The sequence below is a fragment of the Chiloscyllium plagiosum genome, unplaced genomic scaffold (assembly GCF_037043375.1).
Source record: "Chiloscyllium plagiosum isolate Xiang-an unplaced genomic scaffold, Cpla_swu_hap1 HiC_scaffold_14, whole genome shotgun sequence".
Classification (NCBI taxonomy): Eukaryota; Metazoa; Chordata; class Chondrichthyes; order Orectolobiformes; family Hemiscylliidae; genus Chiloscyllium; species Chiloscyllium plagiosum.
In genome coordinates, this window is record NW_028270152.1 from 2121804 (window position 1) to 2141241 (window position 19438).

Here is a 19438-nt window from a genome sequence, read left to right on the forward strand (position 1 = left end):
TGCAAGGTGCTGCATTTTGGGAAAGCAAATCTTAGCAGGACTTATACACTTAATGGTAAGGTCCTAGGGAGTGTTGCTGAACAAAGAGACCTTGGAGTGCAGGTTCATAGCTCCTTGAAAGTGGAGTCGCAGGTAGATAGGATAGTGAAGAAGGCGTTTGGTATGTTTTCCTTTATTGGTCAGAGTATTGAGTACAGGAGTTGGGAGGTCATGTTGTGACTGTACAGGACATTGGTTAGGCCACTGTTGGAATATTGTGTGCAATTCTGGTCTCCTTCCTATCAGAAAGATGTTGTGAAACTTGAAAGGGTTCAGAAAAGATTTACAAGGATGTTGCCAGGATTGGAGAATTTGAGCTATAGGGAGAGGCTGAACAGGCTGGGGCTGTTTTCCCTGGAGCGTCGGAGGCTGAGGGGTGACCTTATAGAGGTTTACAAGATTCTGAGGGACATGGATAGAATAAATAGACAAAGTCTTTTCCCTGGGGTCGGGGAGTCCAGAACGAGAGGGCATAGGTTTAGGGTGAGAGGGGAAAGATATAAAAAAGACCTAAGGGGCAACTTTTTCACGCAGAGGGTGGTACGTGTATGGAATGAGCTGCCAGAGGAAGTGGTGGAGGCTGGTACAATTGCAACATTTAAGAGGCACTTGGATAGGTATAGGAAGGGTTTGGAGGGATATAAGCCGGGTGCTGGCAGGTGGGACTAGATTGGGTTGGGATATCTTGTCGGCATGGACGAGTTGGACCGAAGGGTCTGTTTCCATGCTGTATATCTCTATGACTCTATAACTGTGCTGCCATAATCTCTGTAAACTGATGTTAATCTGACTGTTTCCTTTCTCTGACAGCTGCTTTACTCAGGTTGCCTCCTTACTTGTTACGTGCTGTATTTTATGAAGTATATTGGTTCACAGGAAGCGCAAAGAAAATCCTTCCCTCTCTCCACAGTAAGCGACGTATTGCCTAAATATCATTGTAATCAGGTAAGTGAACTGCTCTTTAATCACTGCTTGTTAACACCACACCCACCACAAACCACTGACTGTTCCCCTCCCTTAACCTCACTGCCCTCTCTCTCATCCTTACTTCCCCGCACTTATCCTCACTGCCCCCTCCCTCACCTTCACTGCCCCCGCTGTCACCTTTACTGTCCCTTGCTCATTGTTCACTGCTCCCTCCCTCACCGTTCATTGGGTTAAGATCTCAGCTAATAGCAATATTAGACAAGTCTGACCTAAGAATGATACCTGGATTGATATGCCATATATGTTTTTTGTGATTGTATCATATATTTCTATTACAATATATTACAATTATAAGTCAGAAAAATCAGATTAGAACAAATTTTTTCAATCTATTTCCCAATGCCATCCATTACAGAGACCCCACTCCGGAGGAATTATATTCTAGGGTGCAGACTCGAGGGACCAAACAGTTTACTCCGGTTCCTATTTCTTTTAGTATTATTGTCCATCTGTTTTGGATCTGGTATTGGGTATTGAGATGGACTTACAATATAATGTTAGTGTAAATGATTCCCAAGAAAGCAGTGACTATAACATGACAGAATTTAGCTTTGCGTTTGAGAGGGTAGGACTTAGATTAAAAATAATTGTGCTAATTTTAAGTAAGGCAAATAGAAGGGAATGGAACAGACTGGGAAAGGAATTTAGCAGCAAAGACACTCTAGGAACAATGTCAGATATTTAAGAAAATAGCTCATGGCTCACAGCAAAGATATCTCCCAATGAGGAAGAGGAATTCTAGGAAGTCAACAATGGTTAACAAGAAAAGTTAAAGGTAGCATCAAATTGAAAGGAATGAAATACAGTGGGGCAACGATTAGTGTTAAGTCAGAAGATTTAAAAAGTTTTAAAAACCAACAAAAGATCACAAAAAAAAGGAAGAGGAAGAAAATAAACTTTGAGGTAAACTTGCAAATAACATCACGGCGGACAACAAAAACTCCTTTTAAATGTATAAAAAGAAAGAGAGAAGCAAAAGTGAGCATGAATCCCTTGGAGAAGGAGACTAGAAAAACAATAATGGGAATGCAGGAAATGGCACAGGAGTTAAAATAATAATTTACATCAGTCTTCACAATAGAAAAAACCCATAACATTCCAAAGTTAGTAAATAATCAGGGGGCAAAAGGAGGAGTGGAAATAAATACAATAACTATCACGGGGGAAAAAAGTATGAGCAAAACTGACGGGGCTAAAGACTGATAAATCCCCTGGACCTGATGAGATGCAGCCCCAGACATTAAAGGAAGTAGCAACAGAGATACTTGATGCACTGGTAGTAATCTTCCAGGAATCCTTAGATTCTCAAAAGGTCCCAGAGGAAAACTGTCAATGTTACACCTTTATTGAAAAAGGGAAGGAAACAAAAAAAGGTGACCATAAACCAGCTAGCGCTTAACATTTGTTATTGGGAAAATGTCTGTTATACAGAATGTAATAGAACAGCTTTTAGAAAAAGTTATAATCAGAATGAGTCCGCATGGCTTCATGAAGGGGAAATCATTCCTGACAAATATACTGGAATGTTTTAAGGGCATAACCAACAAGATGGATAAAATGCTGCTCACAGTGTTGGTATATGCATGGGTAGAGGACTGACTAACTAATAGAAGACAGAGAGTTGGGATATGGTGGACATTTTCAGGATGGCAGCCTATAACTATGCTATAGAAATTGGTGCTGAGACCTCAATTATTTATGATACATATTAGTGACTTGGATGAGAAAAGTGAATGTCCTATAGCCAAGTTGCAGATGACACAAAATAGTTGGTAAGACAATGGCAAAGATGACATGAAGAGGGATATAGACAAGTTAAGTGAGTGGGCAGAAACTTGGCAGGTGGTATATAATTTGGGTAAACGTGAGGTAATGCATTTTGGCAGGAAGAATAGAGGAGCTGAAAATTATTTAAATGAAGAAAGACTGCAAAAGCTACAGAACAGAGGAATTTGGTAGTCCTTGTCCATGAATCTCAAAAAGCACCCAAGTTAAACAGGAAACCAAATGGAACGTTGGCTTTTATTTCAAAGGGAATGAAGTATAGAAGTAGGAAGATTTTGCTAAAACTGTACGAGGCACTAGTCAGACCACAGCTGGAATACTGTGATCAATTTTGGACCCCATATCTAAGGAAAGATGCGAGTATTGGAGGCAGTCCAGAGAATGTTCACTAGGCTGATACCAGGTGTGGAGGGACTGATACCAGTGGTGGGGGGAGTCGTTGGGTAGGGGGTTATGAGTCAGTGGCATTCTTTACTGTAAAGGGCTGTTGAAATTTGGTCATTAAGATTATTCAACACGAAAATAGACAGATTTTTAATCACTAAGAGATCAAGGGTTATGGCTAAAAGGCAGGGATGTGGAGTCCAGGACTATCAGATCAGCCATAACCTCATTGAACAGCAGAACACACTCTATGGATTCGGTGGCCTATTTACACTCTGAGATCTTATGGTCTTAGGAATGAGTAGCATGAACCTTCTCTGAACTGCTTCTAAAGCAATTATATCTTTTTCAAATAATTAGTCCAAAATTGTATCCATGACTCCAGTTGGGGACTTACCAAGACCCTATACAGCTGCAGCAAAAACACCCACTTTTTATACTTGATTGCACTTACAAGAGATATTAACTTTTCATTTGTCTTCCTAACCTCTTGCTGGACCTCAGTACTAACCTTCTGCCATGCATCAGGTCAACCAGATTTACATGAGACTTGCAATCTCTCTCCATTTAAGTAACATACAGCGTTTTCAATTTTACCTGCCAAAGCGGACAACTTTACATTTTTTCACATTGTACTACTTCTGCCAAATTTTTCCTCACTCTATTAATCCATTTACATCCTTTTGCAGACTCCCTCTCCTCTCTTTACAACTTACTTTCCTATTTATCTTGATGTCATCGGAAGATTTTGCTACCATGCTTTTTGGTCCTTCATCCAAATCATTGATATAGATTGTGATTACTGAGGTCATATCTACAGGTTTTGCTTTATCTACATTGCTTTTTACTTCTGTAAAAATTTTTAGTAACATGATTTGCCTTTCACTAAGCCCTTGTTAGGTCTGCTGTTGCATTACGATTTTCTAGGGTTAATGCTCTAACTTCCTTAACAATGGATTGTGGAATCTTCAGACTGACGGATGTTAGGATAACTGGCCTGTGCTTTTGGTCTTCATTCTTTCCTAAACAAAAATATTACATTGACAGGTAAACAGGGTGGTCAAGAAGGCATTTTGCATGCTTGCCATCATCAGTCAGTGCACAGAGTATAGGTGTTGGGACATCATGTTGCAGTTGTACAAGACATTAAGAAGACCACTTTTGGAGTACTGCGTACAATTCTGGTTAGAAGGATATTATTAAATTGGAGAGGGTGTAGAAAATATTTACAAGGATGTTACCAAGACCGGAGGGTTTGAGTTATAAGAAGAGGGTGGATAATCTTTGACTTTTTTCCCTGAAGCATAGGAGGTTGAGGGGGACTGTATAAAGGTTTATAAAATCATGAATAGCAAAGGTGTTTTCCCTAGGGTAGGGGAATTCAAAATGAGGGGGCATAGGTTTAAGGTGAGAGGGGAAAGATTTAAAGGGGACCTGAAGGGCAACTTCTTCACACAGAGGGTGTTGCATATATGGAATGAGCTGCCAGAGGAAGTGGTAGATGCAGATATGATTACAATAGTTAAAAGACATTTGGACAGGTATATGGATAGGAAAGATTTAGAGAAATATGGGCTAAGGCAGGCAAGTGGGACTAGTTTTGCTTAGGAAACTTGATTGGCATGGAGTAGTTGGACCAAAGGGACTGTTTCTATGTAGTATGACACTATCTTCCAAAATAGTGAAATTCATTTTAGCAGAGGCTGTAATGTTCTTCGCAGAGGCACTAATGCAGAGACTTGAACAAACAGCTCTGCCAACCATCCAACCTAAACTTTGGGTCCGCTACGTGGATGACACCTTTGTCATCACTAAACGAAACAAGTTAGAGGAAATCTTCAAGACCATCAATAATACCCTTGCTGGCATAAAATTCACTAAAGAGGAAGAAAACAACAACAAACTGCCATTCCTAGATGTTGCAGTAGAGCAAACAGCTAATGGGGAACTTCAAACCAGCGTCTACAGGAAAACAACACAAAGGTCCAAATACTGAACTACAGAAGAAATCCAACATCCACAAATGAAGCTGCATTAGAACATTATTTCGATAAGCCACCACACATTGCAGCACAGAGGAACTACGAAGAGCAGAAGAAAATCACCTATACAGTGTATTCAAAAAGAACAGGTACCCAACGAACACAGTCCTCTGATTTCTCGGCAACAAATCCAAACAAGCAGATAAAACACGTCCAGAAATCCTAGCCACTCCCCCCTATATCAAAGACATCTCGGAAATGATTGCCAGACTACTTAGACCTTTTGGCATCATGGTAGCCCACAAACCCACCAACACACTAAAACAGCAGCTGATGAACTTGAAGGACCCTATACAGACAACAAGCAAAACTAATGTCATTTACAAAATACCTTGCAAGAACTGTAACAAACACTACATTGGACAAACAGTCAGAAAACCAGCCACCAGGATACATGACCATCAACTAGCCACAAAAAGACATGACCCACTCTCACTAGTATCTTTACATGCAGATGAGGAAGGACACCATTTCGACTGGGACAACACATCCATCCTAGGACAAGCCAAACAGAGACACATGTGAGAATTCCTAGAAGAATGGCATTCCAACCAGAACTCAACAAACGTGTTGACTAGGATCCCATTTACTACCTGCATCATAGGAAATGTCACCAATCCAAGGAAACTTAAACACACAAATGAAAAGTGGGCCATGCCACCAGTGCTCCATCTGGAGGCTCACTGATGGCGTTACTTAGTATAGTGACAAAACGTCTGAAACTGAACCTTCCAACTCAGCGAGCAAACTTACATCCAAAACCTCAACCTGAGCTACTAATCTTGTCAAAACTTGCATGAGCAATTTATCATTAAGAATGTAACTTTAGCAGAGCACAGACGGACCACAAGGCAAACTAATTAACATGTATGATTAAACCTGATCTTGTTGAATATAAACCCACACTAATACACTGACAGACACACACACAGTTAAGGATTAAATTTAAAAAGAAACTGCAAGCATTGTAATTTGTCAGTTTGATAACAATCTCAATGATGAATACTAGGCCTTCATGAAATCCTTTTCATGATGCGTTGTATTACAGGCATGTGGTAGTGTACATCTTGCTTGAAATCTAAACTTGCTCATCAATGCAAACCACTTTAGCAGACTGCAGGAAACTTTTACTTATTTCTTATGACTGGATTCTTTTCTGAGAACTTCAGTAAGTTGATAACTGAGAGCAAAACCAAAACACCTGGCCATGTCCAGCAGCTTCCAAAGCAAAGACTACCTTCTGCCCAGAACCCTGTCAAAGCCAGTTCATTCTTTGTTTTCTCTTTCTTTTTTGTGTGATTGGCTAGTCAGCACTGATCCTCCCTTGATTGATCAATTTAACATCTAACCAGGTGCCAGTCCCTGAACCTAAAAACATCTTAGTGCCAAATTGATGACACTGTTCTTAGAACAGTAATTAACATGCATTATCTTTCCAGGTCAGTTCCCAACAACAAACATCAATTGTTTGTATTTTTTTAAAGCAAGCTGCTGTTCAAAGTTCAATTCTCAACTTCAACTCTCAGTTCCAAGCCAAAAATGAAGAAAATAAAACAAAGATAGTGACGATCTCAACATTAGCTTTGGTTTCTCAAATATATTTAAATTACTGTGAAAGATACAATTTGCAGCAGGCGAGAGGGAAAGGAGTTGTATCACCCTGTTGTCCCCAATTTAGACATACTAATAACAGTGAACAATTTTATTTGTAGCCATTCAAATTGTAAACTTGCTTAGTGACATAAATGTATGGACTTCACATCTGATTTTATTGGAAGTAATTTTAATTTCTTGTGTGTTTTAAATGCCAATATAGGGTATATTCCTGCTAATCAATTTTATTTTTCAGCCTATTATCGATCTGAGATTGGCTGTTCTTACTTGGAGCTTCTACAAACAATCTTTTCTGAAGCAGATCCTGACAGAAGGTGCGAGTAGGTTACAGGCACTGATCAAATGACTTTAAACACGTTTGTCTCCCAAGATGAAGCTTTACATTTTTTCTGTATATGTCTCACCATCTTTACATACTCTCTCTGCTTGTGCAGAAATATATCTATGTGTCAGAATGGCAGTATTTTCAGACATTGAATAATATTTTGTGTCTGCCTTCATAATAGAAGCCACAAATTACGTATCAAAAATTGACGTTATCCAACTTCGAGTGAGCAATGTAATGTTCTTAATGCTAGTAGAGAAAGTTTATTAGAGTAACTTAGTCATAGAGACATTTATGGCAAAAAGGGAAGTCATTTGGCCCATTGAGTGTGCCAATTCCCCACAGAGCAATTTGATCAATCCTACTACTTGCTTTCTAAGTTTATTTTATTCAAATATCCATCCAATTTCCTTTTGAAATTATTGTTTGGCCTGCATTTCTATCTCCATCATTGGCAGTGGGTTCCAGGTTATAACAATTCAATTTAGCACAGGAACAGACCCTTCAGCCCACCAGGCCTGCACCAGTTCCAATACTTATTTAGACCTGCCAGTTATTACCCATGCAATAAGTTTCTATCCTTTTGTTCACCTCCAGTTCATGTGTCTGTCATGATACGCCTCAACCATTGCTAATGTACCTGCTTCCACTACCTCCACTGGCAGTGTGTTCCAGACACCCATCAACCTCTGTGTGAAATATTTGCCTGCACTTCTTCCTTAAACATTTCCTCTCTCACCTTGACAAAGCCTCTGACTATCTACTCTGTCTATACCTTTCATAATTTTAGACCCATATCAGATCTCCCCTCAGCCTCCATCTTTCCAGTGAAAACAATCCGAGTTTATCCAACCTGTGCTCATAACTAAAACCCTCCAGACCAGGCAACACCCTGGTGCAGAGAAGGTTTACCATCTCCAAAGCATCCACGTCCTTCTGATAGTGTGACGACCAGAATTGCGCTTTGGTATTCCAAACTTGGCCCAACTAAAGTTTTGTACTGCTGAAACATAACTTGCCAACATTTATATTTGATGCCCAGTCTGATGAACACAGGTATGCTGTCTGCCTTCTTGACCATCTTATCCACCTAATTACCACTCTGTGTATAAAACAAAATATTCTTCTAAATGTTCCAGGATATGCACGCTTCAGACAGGACAGGGAGGGAAGTAAAAGAGAGGGTGGAGTTGCATTGCTGGTCAGGGACGATACCACAGCTGTGTGCTAAAGGAGGATACTATGGCGGTCTTGGGTAGTAAGGCGTTATGGGTGGAGCTGAGAAATAAGATGGGTGCAGTTACATTGTTGGGGCTGTATTACAGACCTCCCAACAGTGAGTGTGAGGTAGAAGAACAAATAGGTAAACAGATTATGAATAGATGTAGAAGCAATAGGGTAGTGGTGATGGGAGATTTTAATTTTCCCAACATTAACTAGGATACACTTAGTGTCAGAGGTCTGAATGGAGTAGAATTTGTACAAAGCGTCCAGGAGAGTTTTCTACTGCAGTATGTCAATAGTCCAACGAGGGAAGGGGCCATATTGGACCTGGTACTGGGGAACGAGCCAGGACAACTGGTAGAAGTTGCGGCGGGGGATTTCTTTGGGAACAGTGACCACAATTCTGTAAGTTTTAGAATACTCGTAGATAAAGAAGAGAGTGGTCCTCAGGGAAGAGTACTAAACTGGGCCAAAGCCAATTGTATCAAAATTAGGCAGGAGCTGGGAAATGTGGATTGGACACAGCTATTTGATGGGAAGTCCACATTTGAGATGTGGGAGGCTCTCAAGTTTAGGTTAACGGTAGTGCAGGATAGGCATGTCGTGTTGAAGGCAAAGGATAGAAAGGGCAAGATTCTTGAACCGCGGATGACAGGAGAAATGAAAGGAGGGGACATGAAAGGTCCTTAGTCGGTAGGATTAGGGAAAACCCTAAGGCTTTCTATAGGTATGTTAGGAATAAAAGAATGACTAGGGTAGGAATAGGTCCAGTCAAGGATAGTAGTGGGAAGTTGCGTGTGGAGGCTGAAGAGATTGGGGAGACACTGAATGAATACTTTTCTTCAGTATTTACTCAGGAACAGGGCATTGTCGTCGATGTGAATACTGAGTCACAAATAAGTAGAATGGATGGCTTTGAGGTATGTAGAGAAGAGGTGTTGGAAATCCTGGAAAAGGTGAAAATAGATAAGTCCCCTGGGCCTGATGGCATTTATCCTAGGATTCTCTGGGAAGCAAGGGAGGAGATTGCAGAGCCATTGGCCTTGATTTTTATGTCCTCTTTGTCTACAGGAGTAGTGCCAGAAGACTGGAGGATAGCAAATGTGGTTCCCTTGTTCAAAAAGGGGAGTAGGGATAACCCTAGTAACTATAGGCCGGTGAGTCTCACTTCTGTTGTGGGCAAAGTCTTAGAGAGAATTGTAAGGGATAGGATTTATGCACATCTGGATAGGAATAATGTGATCAAGGATAGTCAGCATGGTTTTGTGAAGGGCAGGTCGTGCCTCACAAACCTTATTGAATTCTTTGAAAAGGTGACGAAGGAGGTTGATGAGGGGAAAGCGGTAGATGTGGTATATATGGATTTTAGTAAGGCGTTTGATAAGGTTCCCCATGGTAGGCTACTGCAGAAAATACGGAGATATGGCATTGAGGGTGAGTTGGAGGTTTGGATTAGGAATTGGCTGGATGGAAGAAGACAGAGGGTAGTAGTTGATGGCAAAGTTTCTTCATGGAGTGCCGTCACTAGCGGTGTTCCGCAAGGATCTGTTTTGGGACCATTGCTGTTTGTCTTTTTTATAAATGACCTGGAAGAGGGGTTAGAAGGTTGGGTGAGCAAGTTTGCGGATGATACGAAAGTCGGAGGAGTTGTTGACAGTGAGGAAGGATGTGGCAGGTTACAGCAGGATATAGAGAAGCTGCAGAGCTGGGCAGAAAGGTGGCAAATGGAATTCAATGTAGCTAAATGTGAGGTGATTCACTTTGGGAAGAATAACAAAAAGATGGGGTACTGGGCTAATGGTCGGATACTTGGTAGTGTGGATGAGCAGAGGGATCTTGGTGTCCATGTACACAGATCTCTGAAAGTTGCCACCCAGGTAAATAGTGCGGTGAGGAAGGCATATGGCGTACTGGCTTTTATTGGTAGAGGAATTGAGTTCCGGAGTCCTGAGGTCATGATGCAGTTGTATAAGACTCTGGTGCGGCCGCATCTGGAATATTGTGTGCAGTTCTGGTCGCCATACTATAGGAAGGATGTGGAGGCACTGGAACGGGTGCAGAGGAGGTTTACCAGGATGTTGCCTGGTATGGAAGGAAGATCGTATGAGGAAAGACTGAGACACTTGGGGCTGTTTTCATTAGAGAAAAGAAGGTTTAGGGGTGACTTGATTGAGGTGTACAAGATGATTAGGGGGTTAGATAGGGTTGACAGTGTGAACCTTTTCCCGCGTATGGAGTCGGGTATTACAAGGGGGCATAGCTTTAAATTAAGGGGGGGTAGATATAGGACTGAAGTTAGGGGTAGGTTCTTCACTCAGCGAGTCGTAAGTTCATGGAATGCCCTGCCAGCAGCAGTGGTGGACTCTCCCTCTTTATGGGCATTTAAGCGGGCATTGGATAGGTATATGGAGGATAGTGGGTTAGTATAGGTTAGGTGGGCTTGGATCGGCACAACATCGAGGGCCAAAGGGCCTGTACTGCGCTGTATTCTTCTATGTTCTATGTTCTAAATTGTACGACTAGCCAAGAGGAAAAAGGAAGCGTACGTAAGGTCTAGACAGCTACGAACAGAACGGGCCTTGGAGGAATATCGGAAGAGTAGGACAAGTCTTAAACAAAGAATCAAGCAGGCTAAAAGAGGTCATGAAATAGCTTTAGCGAGCAGAATTAAGGAAAATCCCAAAGCATTTTATTCTTCTATAAGAAAAAAAAAGAAGCAAGCGGGTAACTAGAGAAAGGATTGGTCCACTAAAGGATAATGAAGGAAGGCTGTGTGCCAAACCTGAGAGAATGGGTGAGATTCTGAATGATTACTTTGCATCAGTGTTCACTGAGGAGAGGGGCATGATGAATGTTGAGATTAGAGATAGACGTTTAATTAGTCTGGATCACGTTGGCATAAGTAGGGAAGATGTGTTGGGTAGGCTAGAGGTTATTAAGGTGGACAAATCCCAAGGACTGGATGGGATCTATTCCAGGTTGCTGAGGGAGGCGAGAGAGGAAATAGCTGGGGCCCTGACAGGTATCTTTGTGGCATCCTTAAATACTGGTGAGGTGCCGGAGGACTGGAGGGTAGCTTATGTTGTCTCCCAGTACAAGAAGAGTAGTAGGGATATTCTGGGTAACTACAGACCAATGAACCTGACGTCGGTGGTGGGGAAGTTGCTGGAGAGGGTACTAAGAGATAGGATCTATTTATGTTTAGAGAAGAATGAGCTTATCAGTATGGGCAACATGGTTTTGTGCGTGAGAGATCATGCCTTACCAATTCAATAGAGTTCTTCGAGGAAGTGACCAAGTTGTTAGCTGAAGGAAGGGCTGTTGATGTCATATGCATGGACTTTAATAAGGTGTTTGACAAGGTTGCCTTAGTAAGGTTTGATAAGGTAGACGAATGGAGAAAGTGAAGTCACATGGTGTGCAGGGTGTTCTAGCTCGGTAGATAAAGAACTGTTTGAGCAACAGGAGACTGAGAGTAGTAATTGAAGGGAGTTTCTCGAAATGGAGAAAGGTGACCAGTGGTGTTCCACAGGGGTCAGTATTGGGGCCACTGTTGTTTGTAATATACATAAATGATCTAGAAGAGGGCACTGTTGGTATGATCAGCAAGTTTGCAAATGACACAAAGATTGGTGGAGTAGCAGAAAGCATAAGGGACTATCAGAGAATACAGGAGGATATAGATAGACTGGAGAGTTGGGCGGAAAAGTGGCAGATGGATTTCAATCCAGACAAATGTAAGGTGATGCATTCAGGCAAGTCTAATTCTATAGCGAATTATTCCCGAAGAAGGGCTTATGCCCGAAATGTCGATTCTCCTGCTCCTTGGATGCTGCCTGACCTGCTGCGCTTTTCCAGCAACACGTTTTTCAGCTCTGATCTCCAGCATCTGCAGTCCTCACTTTCTCCAATGAATGGAAGAGCTTTGGGAAAAGTTGATGGGTAGAGAGATCTGGGAGTGCAAGTCCATTTACCCTGAAGGTTGCTGCACAGGTGGATGAAGTGGTCAAGAAGGCATATAGTATGCTTGCCTTCATTGGACGGGGTATTGAGCATAAGAGCTGGCAAGTCATGTTAAAATTGTACAAGACATTGGTTCGGCCGCATTTAGAATACTGTGTACAGTTCTGGTCGCCACATTACCAAAAGGATGTGGACGCTTTGGAGAGGGTGCAGAGGATGTTGCCTGCCATGGAAGGTGCTAGTTATGAAGAAAGTTTGAGTAGGTTAAGTTTATTTTCATTAGAAAAAAGGAGATCGAGGTGGGGCCCGATTGAGGTTTACAAAATCATTAAGGGTATAGACAGGGTGGATAGAGACAAGCTTCTTCCCAGGATGAAGGATTCAATAATGAGAGGTCACGCTTTCAAGGTGAGAGGTGGAAAGTTTAAGGGGGATACACACAGCAAGTAGTTCACAGAGGGTGGTGGGCGTTTGGAACCTGTTGCCAGCAGAGGTGGTAGAGGCAGGCACGGTAGATTCATTTAGAATGCGTCTGGACAGATGCATGTGTAGGTGGGGAGCAGAAGGTTACAAATGCTTAGGAATTGACCAACAGGTTTAGACAGTACATTTGGATTTGCTCAGGCTTTGCGGGCTGAAGGGCCTGTTCCTGGGCTGTAAATTTTCCTTGTTCTCTTTGTTCTTTGTTCCTTCATCCTCTGCTATTTAATGTTCTAGCTAACACCCCTGGAACTAATCAGATAAATTTCCTCTGCGCCCTCTCAAGGATCCTCACATCCTTTCTAAAATGTGACTGTAACAGGATGTAATACTCTGGGTGTGCTTTGGTTAGCATAGATATACTTCTTTTGTACTCAGCCTCTATTCATGAAGCCAACGATTCCATATGCTGTGCTGACCACTCACAATATGTCCTGCCACCTTCAAAGATTAATACAAATCCACCCTCAGGTCTCTGTCCCTGAACAATCTGCAGAATTATGCTATTAAATCTATATTGCCTCTCCTTATTCCATATGCCAAAATGCATTATCCTCTCACTTGTGTGTATTGAATTACATCTACCAATTGCAATCCATTTTGGTAGCTTGTGTCTCCTCCTCCTAGGTAAAAACAATGACTGCAGATGCTGGAAACCAGATTCTGGATTAGTGGTGCTGGAAGAGCACAGCAGTTCAGGCAGCATCCAAGGAACAGCGAAATCGATGTTTTGGGCAAAAGCCCTTCAGGAATAAAGGCAGAGAGCCTGAAGTGTGGAGAGATAAGCTAGAGGAGGGTGGGGTGGGGAGAAAGCAGCATAGAATATAATAGGTGAGTGGGAGAGGGGATGAAGGTGATGGGGCGGGGGAGGGTGGAGTGGATAGGTGGAAAAGAAGATAGGCAGGTAGGACAAGTCACGGAGACCGTGCTGAGCTGGAAGTTTGGGACTGGGGTTAGGTGGGGGAAGGGGAAATGAGGAAACTGTTGAAGTCCACATTGATGCCCTGAGGTTGAAGTGTTCCGAGGCCGAAGATGAGGTGTTATTCCTCCAGGCGGCTGGTGGTGAGGGAGCGGCGATGAAGGAGGCCCAGGACCTCCATGTCCTCTGCAGAGTGGGAGGGAGAGTTGAAATGTTGGGCCACAGGGCGGTGTGGTTGATTGGTGCGGGTGTCCCGGAGATGTTCCCTAAAGCGCTCTGCTAGGATGCGTCTAGTCTCCCCAATGTAGAGGAGACCGCATCGGGAGCAACGGATACAATAAATGATATTGGTGGATGTGCAGGTAAAACTTTGATGGATGTGGAAGGCTCCTTTAGGGCCTTGCATGGAGGTGAGGGAGGAGGTGTGGGCGCAGGTTTTGCAGTTCCTGCAGTGACAGGGGAAGGTGCCAGGATGGGAGGGTGGGTTGAACATCTCCAGGACACCTGCACCAATCAACCCCACCACCCTGTGGCCCAACATGTCAACTCTCCCTCCCACTCTGCCGCGGACATGGAGGTCCTGGGCCTCCTTCACTGCCGCTCCCTCACCACCAGACGCCTGGAAGAAGAATGCCTCATCTTCCGCCTCGGAACACTTCAACCCCAGGGCATCAATGTGGACTTCAACAGTTTCCTCATTTCCCCTTCCCCCACCTAACCCCAGTCCCAAACTTCCAGCTCAGCACTGACCCCGTGACTTGTCCTGACTTGTCCTACATACCTATCTTCTTTTCCACCTATCCACTCCACCCTCCCCCCGCCCCCGACCTATCACCTTCATCCCCTCCCCCACTCACTTATTGTACTCTATGCTACTTTCTCCCCACCCCCACCCTCCTCTAGCTTATCTCTCCACCCTTCAGGCTCTCTGCCTTTATTCCTGATGAAGGGCTTTTGCCCAAAACGTCGATTTTACTGTTCCTTGGATGCTGCCTGAACTGCTGTGCTCTTCCAGCACCACTAATCCAGAATCTCCTCCTCCTAGGCAGTCCTTCAAGATCAGGAATGATTTGATTTCATGCCTGTTCAGTGGGTTCTTGGAATTCCAATAAGTCCAATATGAAATTTGCCATCTCTTACATATAGAACAGGTCATGCTTGAAGGTTTAAACAAATGAGCTGTTTAGAAGTTGTATGCTGTCTCCAGGGACCCCTCTGTACACAATGTAATCCACCAATGTGTTCTTGAAACCTATCTATTTTGTCTCTTTTCCAAGTTTGGTATCATTATTGAATTTTGAAATTTTACTCTGTATCCCAAGAACCAAATTAACACAATCATCCACCATGTCAAAATAAAAGCTAATTATTGTGCATGCTGGAGAAATGTAGACAAGTGGTGATGAAGAAGCCGTTAACGTTTCAAGTCCAATTTCTTCAGATTTGACTGAGTCATATCCGATTTGAGATGTTAACTCTGTTTTTCACACTTTACTGATGCTGCCAGACCTGATTTTCTCTAACAATTTGATTTATCTACCATGACTTGCTGTATTCTGACCTAAAGCTTTTTTATCCAATGCACACTGGCCCTCCTATCACAAATCTCAATTTTGTTAACCAGCCTTTTATATGAAAAAACTTGTAAACTTCTTTAAAATACATATGAACAGCATCCATTGCATTCTCTTGATTTACCTTTTCTGATACTTCATCAAAATATTAATTTGATTAGTCAAGCATCATCTGTCTTTTACAAAAACATGTTGTCTTTCCTTAATTGTCTTCAACCTCTTCAGCTTTTCGCTGATACTTTTCTGACTGATGTTTCTAAAGCCTTACTTATCACTAATGAAAAACTAATCAGGTTGTAGATTCTAGGACTCTCTGTACAGTCTTTCCTGAATAACAGAGTCATATTTGCACTCTTTAGGACACTAGAAGCTTCACCAACTTTAAGGCAGATTTGAGATCCGTCTTTCTGTTGTTTTTCACTCCCACTTTTGGCAACCTGGGATTGTAGGTATCGGGTGACTTTTACTATCCTAATATTGGCCAACCTTTCCACCACAGTCATCTTCCTTTCACTTTCCACACAGCCCATTGCCTCCAATACCTCAGTTTCTCTTACCCAAGTATTTTCCACTGACATTTGGTCCACTTGACATCTCCTAATACCAGAACCAGCATTATCTTGAGACTGAAAATGCCCACTAATTGAGCAAGATCTCCTGAACGCATTTCCAAAGTTCCTCCCCTTCTTGAATTTTACTCCAACATTATCCCAATTTCTATCTCTCCCTCTTACTTTTTGTAGGTGTATTAAATATCCAAATAGTGTGGTCTTACACTTTTTGCTTCTCTACTCCAACCAATTGGACTCTGTTATTTCCCTCTCAGGGACATGCCCTGTCTCTTCAATATTACAATGTCTTTCTTATTCAGTACTGTCATCCCACCACCCTTTTATCGTTCTCTATATTTTTAACAGTTTATATCTTTATTTAAATGCCCAAGTTCTCACCATTTTAAGCCTCATTTCCATTATTGCCGCAACATAGTTGCACTCTGCTGTTTGTGCTTGAAGCTCATGGACACATTTTTGTTACCAGTAAGGCTAGGAATAGGAAGAAAGTATGATTAAATACGTGGCTAAAGAGTTGATGTAGGAGGACAGTTTCAGATATTTGGATCATTAGAATCTCTTCCAGAGCAGCTGGCAGGCAGTCCTACATCAGAAAGGCAGGTTGTACCTAAACTGGAGGGGCACCAATATTCTGGCAGGTACACTTGATAGTGTCACTCAGGAGGGTTTGAAGTACTAGTGCAGAATTTCAGCAAGTGAAATGACCAAGGAGGTGTGAGAGACTAAGGCCAATAAGGCTAAGAGGAGCAGCGGGCAGGGAGAATGAAGGAAGGACATGATGATTGGCAATTAAATGTTCCAAGATATAGATGCTTCAGACAGGACAGGGAGGGAAGTAAAAGGGGGGGTGAAGTTGTATTGCTGGTCAAGGACGATATCACGGCTGTGCTAAAGGAGCACACTATGGAGGTGTTGGGTAGTGAGGCATTATGCGTGGAGTTGAGAAATAAGATGGATGCAGTCACACTGTTGGGACTGTATTATAGGCCTCCCAACAGTGAGCGTGAGATAGAAGAACAAATAGATAAACAGATTATGGAAAAATGTAGAGGCAATAGGGTAGTGCTGATGAGAGATTTTAATTTTCCCAACATTGACTGGGATACACTTAACGTCAGAGGTCTGGATGGGATAGAATTTGTAAGCGTCCAGGAGAGTTTTCTAGTGCAGTATGTCAATAGTCCGGCGAGGGAAGGGGCCACATTGGACCTGGTACAGGGGAACGAGCCAGGACAGGTGGTAGACGTTGTGGTGGGGGATTTCTTTGGGAACAGTGACCACAATTCTGTAAGTTTTAGAATACTCGTAGAAAAGAAGAGAGTGGTCCTCAGGGAAAAGTAATGAACTGGGCCAAGGCCAATTATATCAAAATTAGGCAGGAGCTCGGAAATGTGGATTGGACACAGCTACTTGAAGGGAAGTCCACATTTGAGAGGCTTTCAAAGATAGGTTAATGACAGTGTCTGGATAGGTATGTCCCATTTAAAGCAAAGGATAGGAAGAGCAAGATTCTTGAACGGTAGATGACAGGAGAAATTGTATGACTAGCCAAGAGGAAAAGGGAAGCGTACGTAAGGACTAGGCAGCTACGAACAGAACGGGCCTGGAGGAATATTTCAAGAGTAGGACAAGTCCTAAACGAGGAATAAAGCGGGCTAAAAGTCATGAGATAGCTTTAGCGAGCAGATTTAAGGAAAATCCCAAAGCATTTTATTCTTCTATAAGAAGCAAGCAGGTAACTAGAGAAAGGATTGATCCACTATAGGTTAATGAAGGAAGGCTGAGTGTCGAACCTGAGAGAATGGGTGAGATTCTGAATGATTACTTTGCATCAGTTTTCACTGAGGAGAGAAACATGATGAATCTTGAGATTAGAGATAGAAGGTTGATTAGTCTGGATCATGTTGACATAAGTAGGGAGGATGTGTTGGGTAGGCTAGAGGTTATTAAGGTGGACAAATCCCCAGGACTGGATGGGATCTATCCCAGGTTGCTGAGGGAGGCGAGAGAGGAAATAGCTGGGGCCCTGACAGATATCTCTGTGGCATCCTTAAATACAGGTGAGGTGCCGGAGGACTGGAAGGTTGCTCATGTTGTCTCCCTGTACAAGAAGGTAGTAGGGATATTCCGGTGAGCCTGACATCGGTGGTGGGAAAGTTGCTGGAGAAGGTACTGAGGAATAGGATCTATTTATATTTAGAAAAGAATGGGCTTATCAGTGATAGGCAACATGGTTTTGTGCGGGGGAGATCGTGCCTTACCAACTCAATAGAGTTCTTCGAGGAAGTGACCAAGTTGATAGATGAAGGAAGGGCTGTTGATGTCATATACATGGACTTTAGTAAAGCGTTTGATAAGGTAGACTAATGGAGAAAGTGAAGTCATATGGTGTGCAGGGTGTTCTAGCAGGTGGATAAAGAACTGGTTGACCACAGGAGACAGAGAGTAATAGTTGAAGGGAGTTTCTCGAAATGGGGAAAGTTGACCAGTGGTGTTCCACAGGGGTCAGTGTTGGGGCCACTGTTGTTTGTAATATACATAAATGATCTAGAAGAGGGTACTGTTGGTATGATCAAGTTTGCAGATGGCACGAAGGTTCGTGGAGTAGCAGAAAGCATAAGGGACTGTCAGAGAATACGGGAGGATATAGATAGACTGGAGATTAGGCGGAAAAGTGGCAGACGGCTTTCAATCCAGACAAATGTAAAGTGATGCATTCAGGCAAGACTAATTCTAGACAGAATTATACAATGAACGGAAGTTGATGGGCAGAGAGTTCTGGGAGTGCAGGTTCATTGTACCCTGAAGGTTACTGCACAGGTGGATGAAGTGGTCAAGAAGGCATATAGTATGCTTGCCTTCATTGGACGGGGTATTGAGTATAAAGGGCTGGCAAATCATGTTAAAATTATACAAGACATTGGTTTGGCCGCATTTAGAAAATGGTGTACAGTTCTGGTCGCCACATCACCAAAAGGATGTGGACGCTTTGGAGAAGGTGCAGAGAAGGTTTACGAGGATGTTGCCTGCCATGGAAGGTGCTATCTATGAAGAAAGTTTGAGTAGGTTAGGTTTATTTTCATTAGAAAAAAGGAGATTGAGGTGGGACCTGATTGAGGTTTACAAAATCATGAAAGGTATAGACAGGGTGGATAGACACCAGCTTTTTCCTAGAGTGAAGGATTCAATAAGGAGAGGTCACGCTTTCAAGGTGAGAGGTGGAAAGTTTAAGGGGCATACACATGGCAAGTACTTCACACAGAGGGTGGTGGGCGTTTGGAACGCGTTGCCAGCAGAGGTGGTAGAAGCAGGCATGGTAGGAAGACTGCAATTACTTTGATGGGGTTGTACTACAGACACCCAACAGCCAGCGGAAATGGAGGAACAGATATGTAGACAAATCGTGGAAAAATGTGAAAACAACAGGATTGCTATGGTGGTGATTTTAACCTCCAATTTATTGACTTGCACTACCTTAGTTCCAGGGACTTGGATGTGAGGGAATTTGTTCAGTGTGTCCAGGAGGGTCT

At 42.7% G+C, this 19438-nt stretch overlaps 2 protein-coding genes across 7 annotated transcripts in view; one reads left to right on the top strand and one right to left on the bottom strand.

Annotated features, from left to right (window-relative positions):
* LOC122561367 (musculoskeletal embryonic nuclear protein 1-like) overlaps positions 1–19438 on the bottom strand; it is a 173752-nt gene that overhangs the window by 106222 nt on the left and 48092 nt on the right. The gene's annotated exons all lie outside the window — the stretch shown is intronic.
* The window catches only part of rft1 (RFT1 homolog), a 101304-nt gene that overhangs the window by 43093 nt on the left and 38773 nt on the right, over positions 1–19438 (top strand). For all 4 annotated transcript variants that reach the window (XR_015759355.1, XM_087994032.1, XM_043713123.2 and 1 more), the window contains 2 exons: positions 850–984; positions 7087–7165. Coding sequence is in view for 3 of the 4 variants with exons in the window: in XM_087994032.1 (XP_087850158.1) it covers positions 850–984; positions 7087–7165 (214 nt within the window). In the remaining variant the exon portion in view is untranslated. The remainder of the gene's footprint in view (positions 1–849; positions 985–7086; positions 7166–19438) is intronic.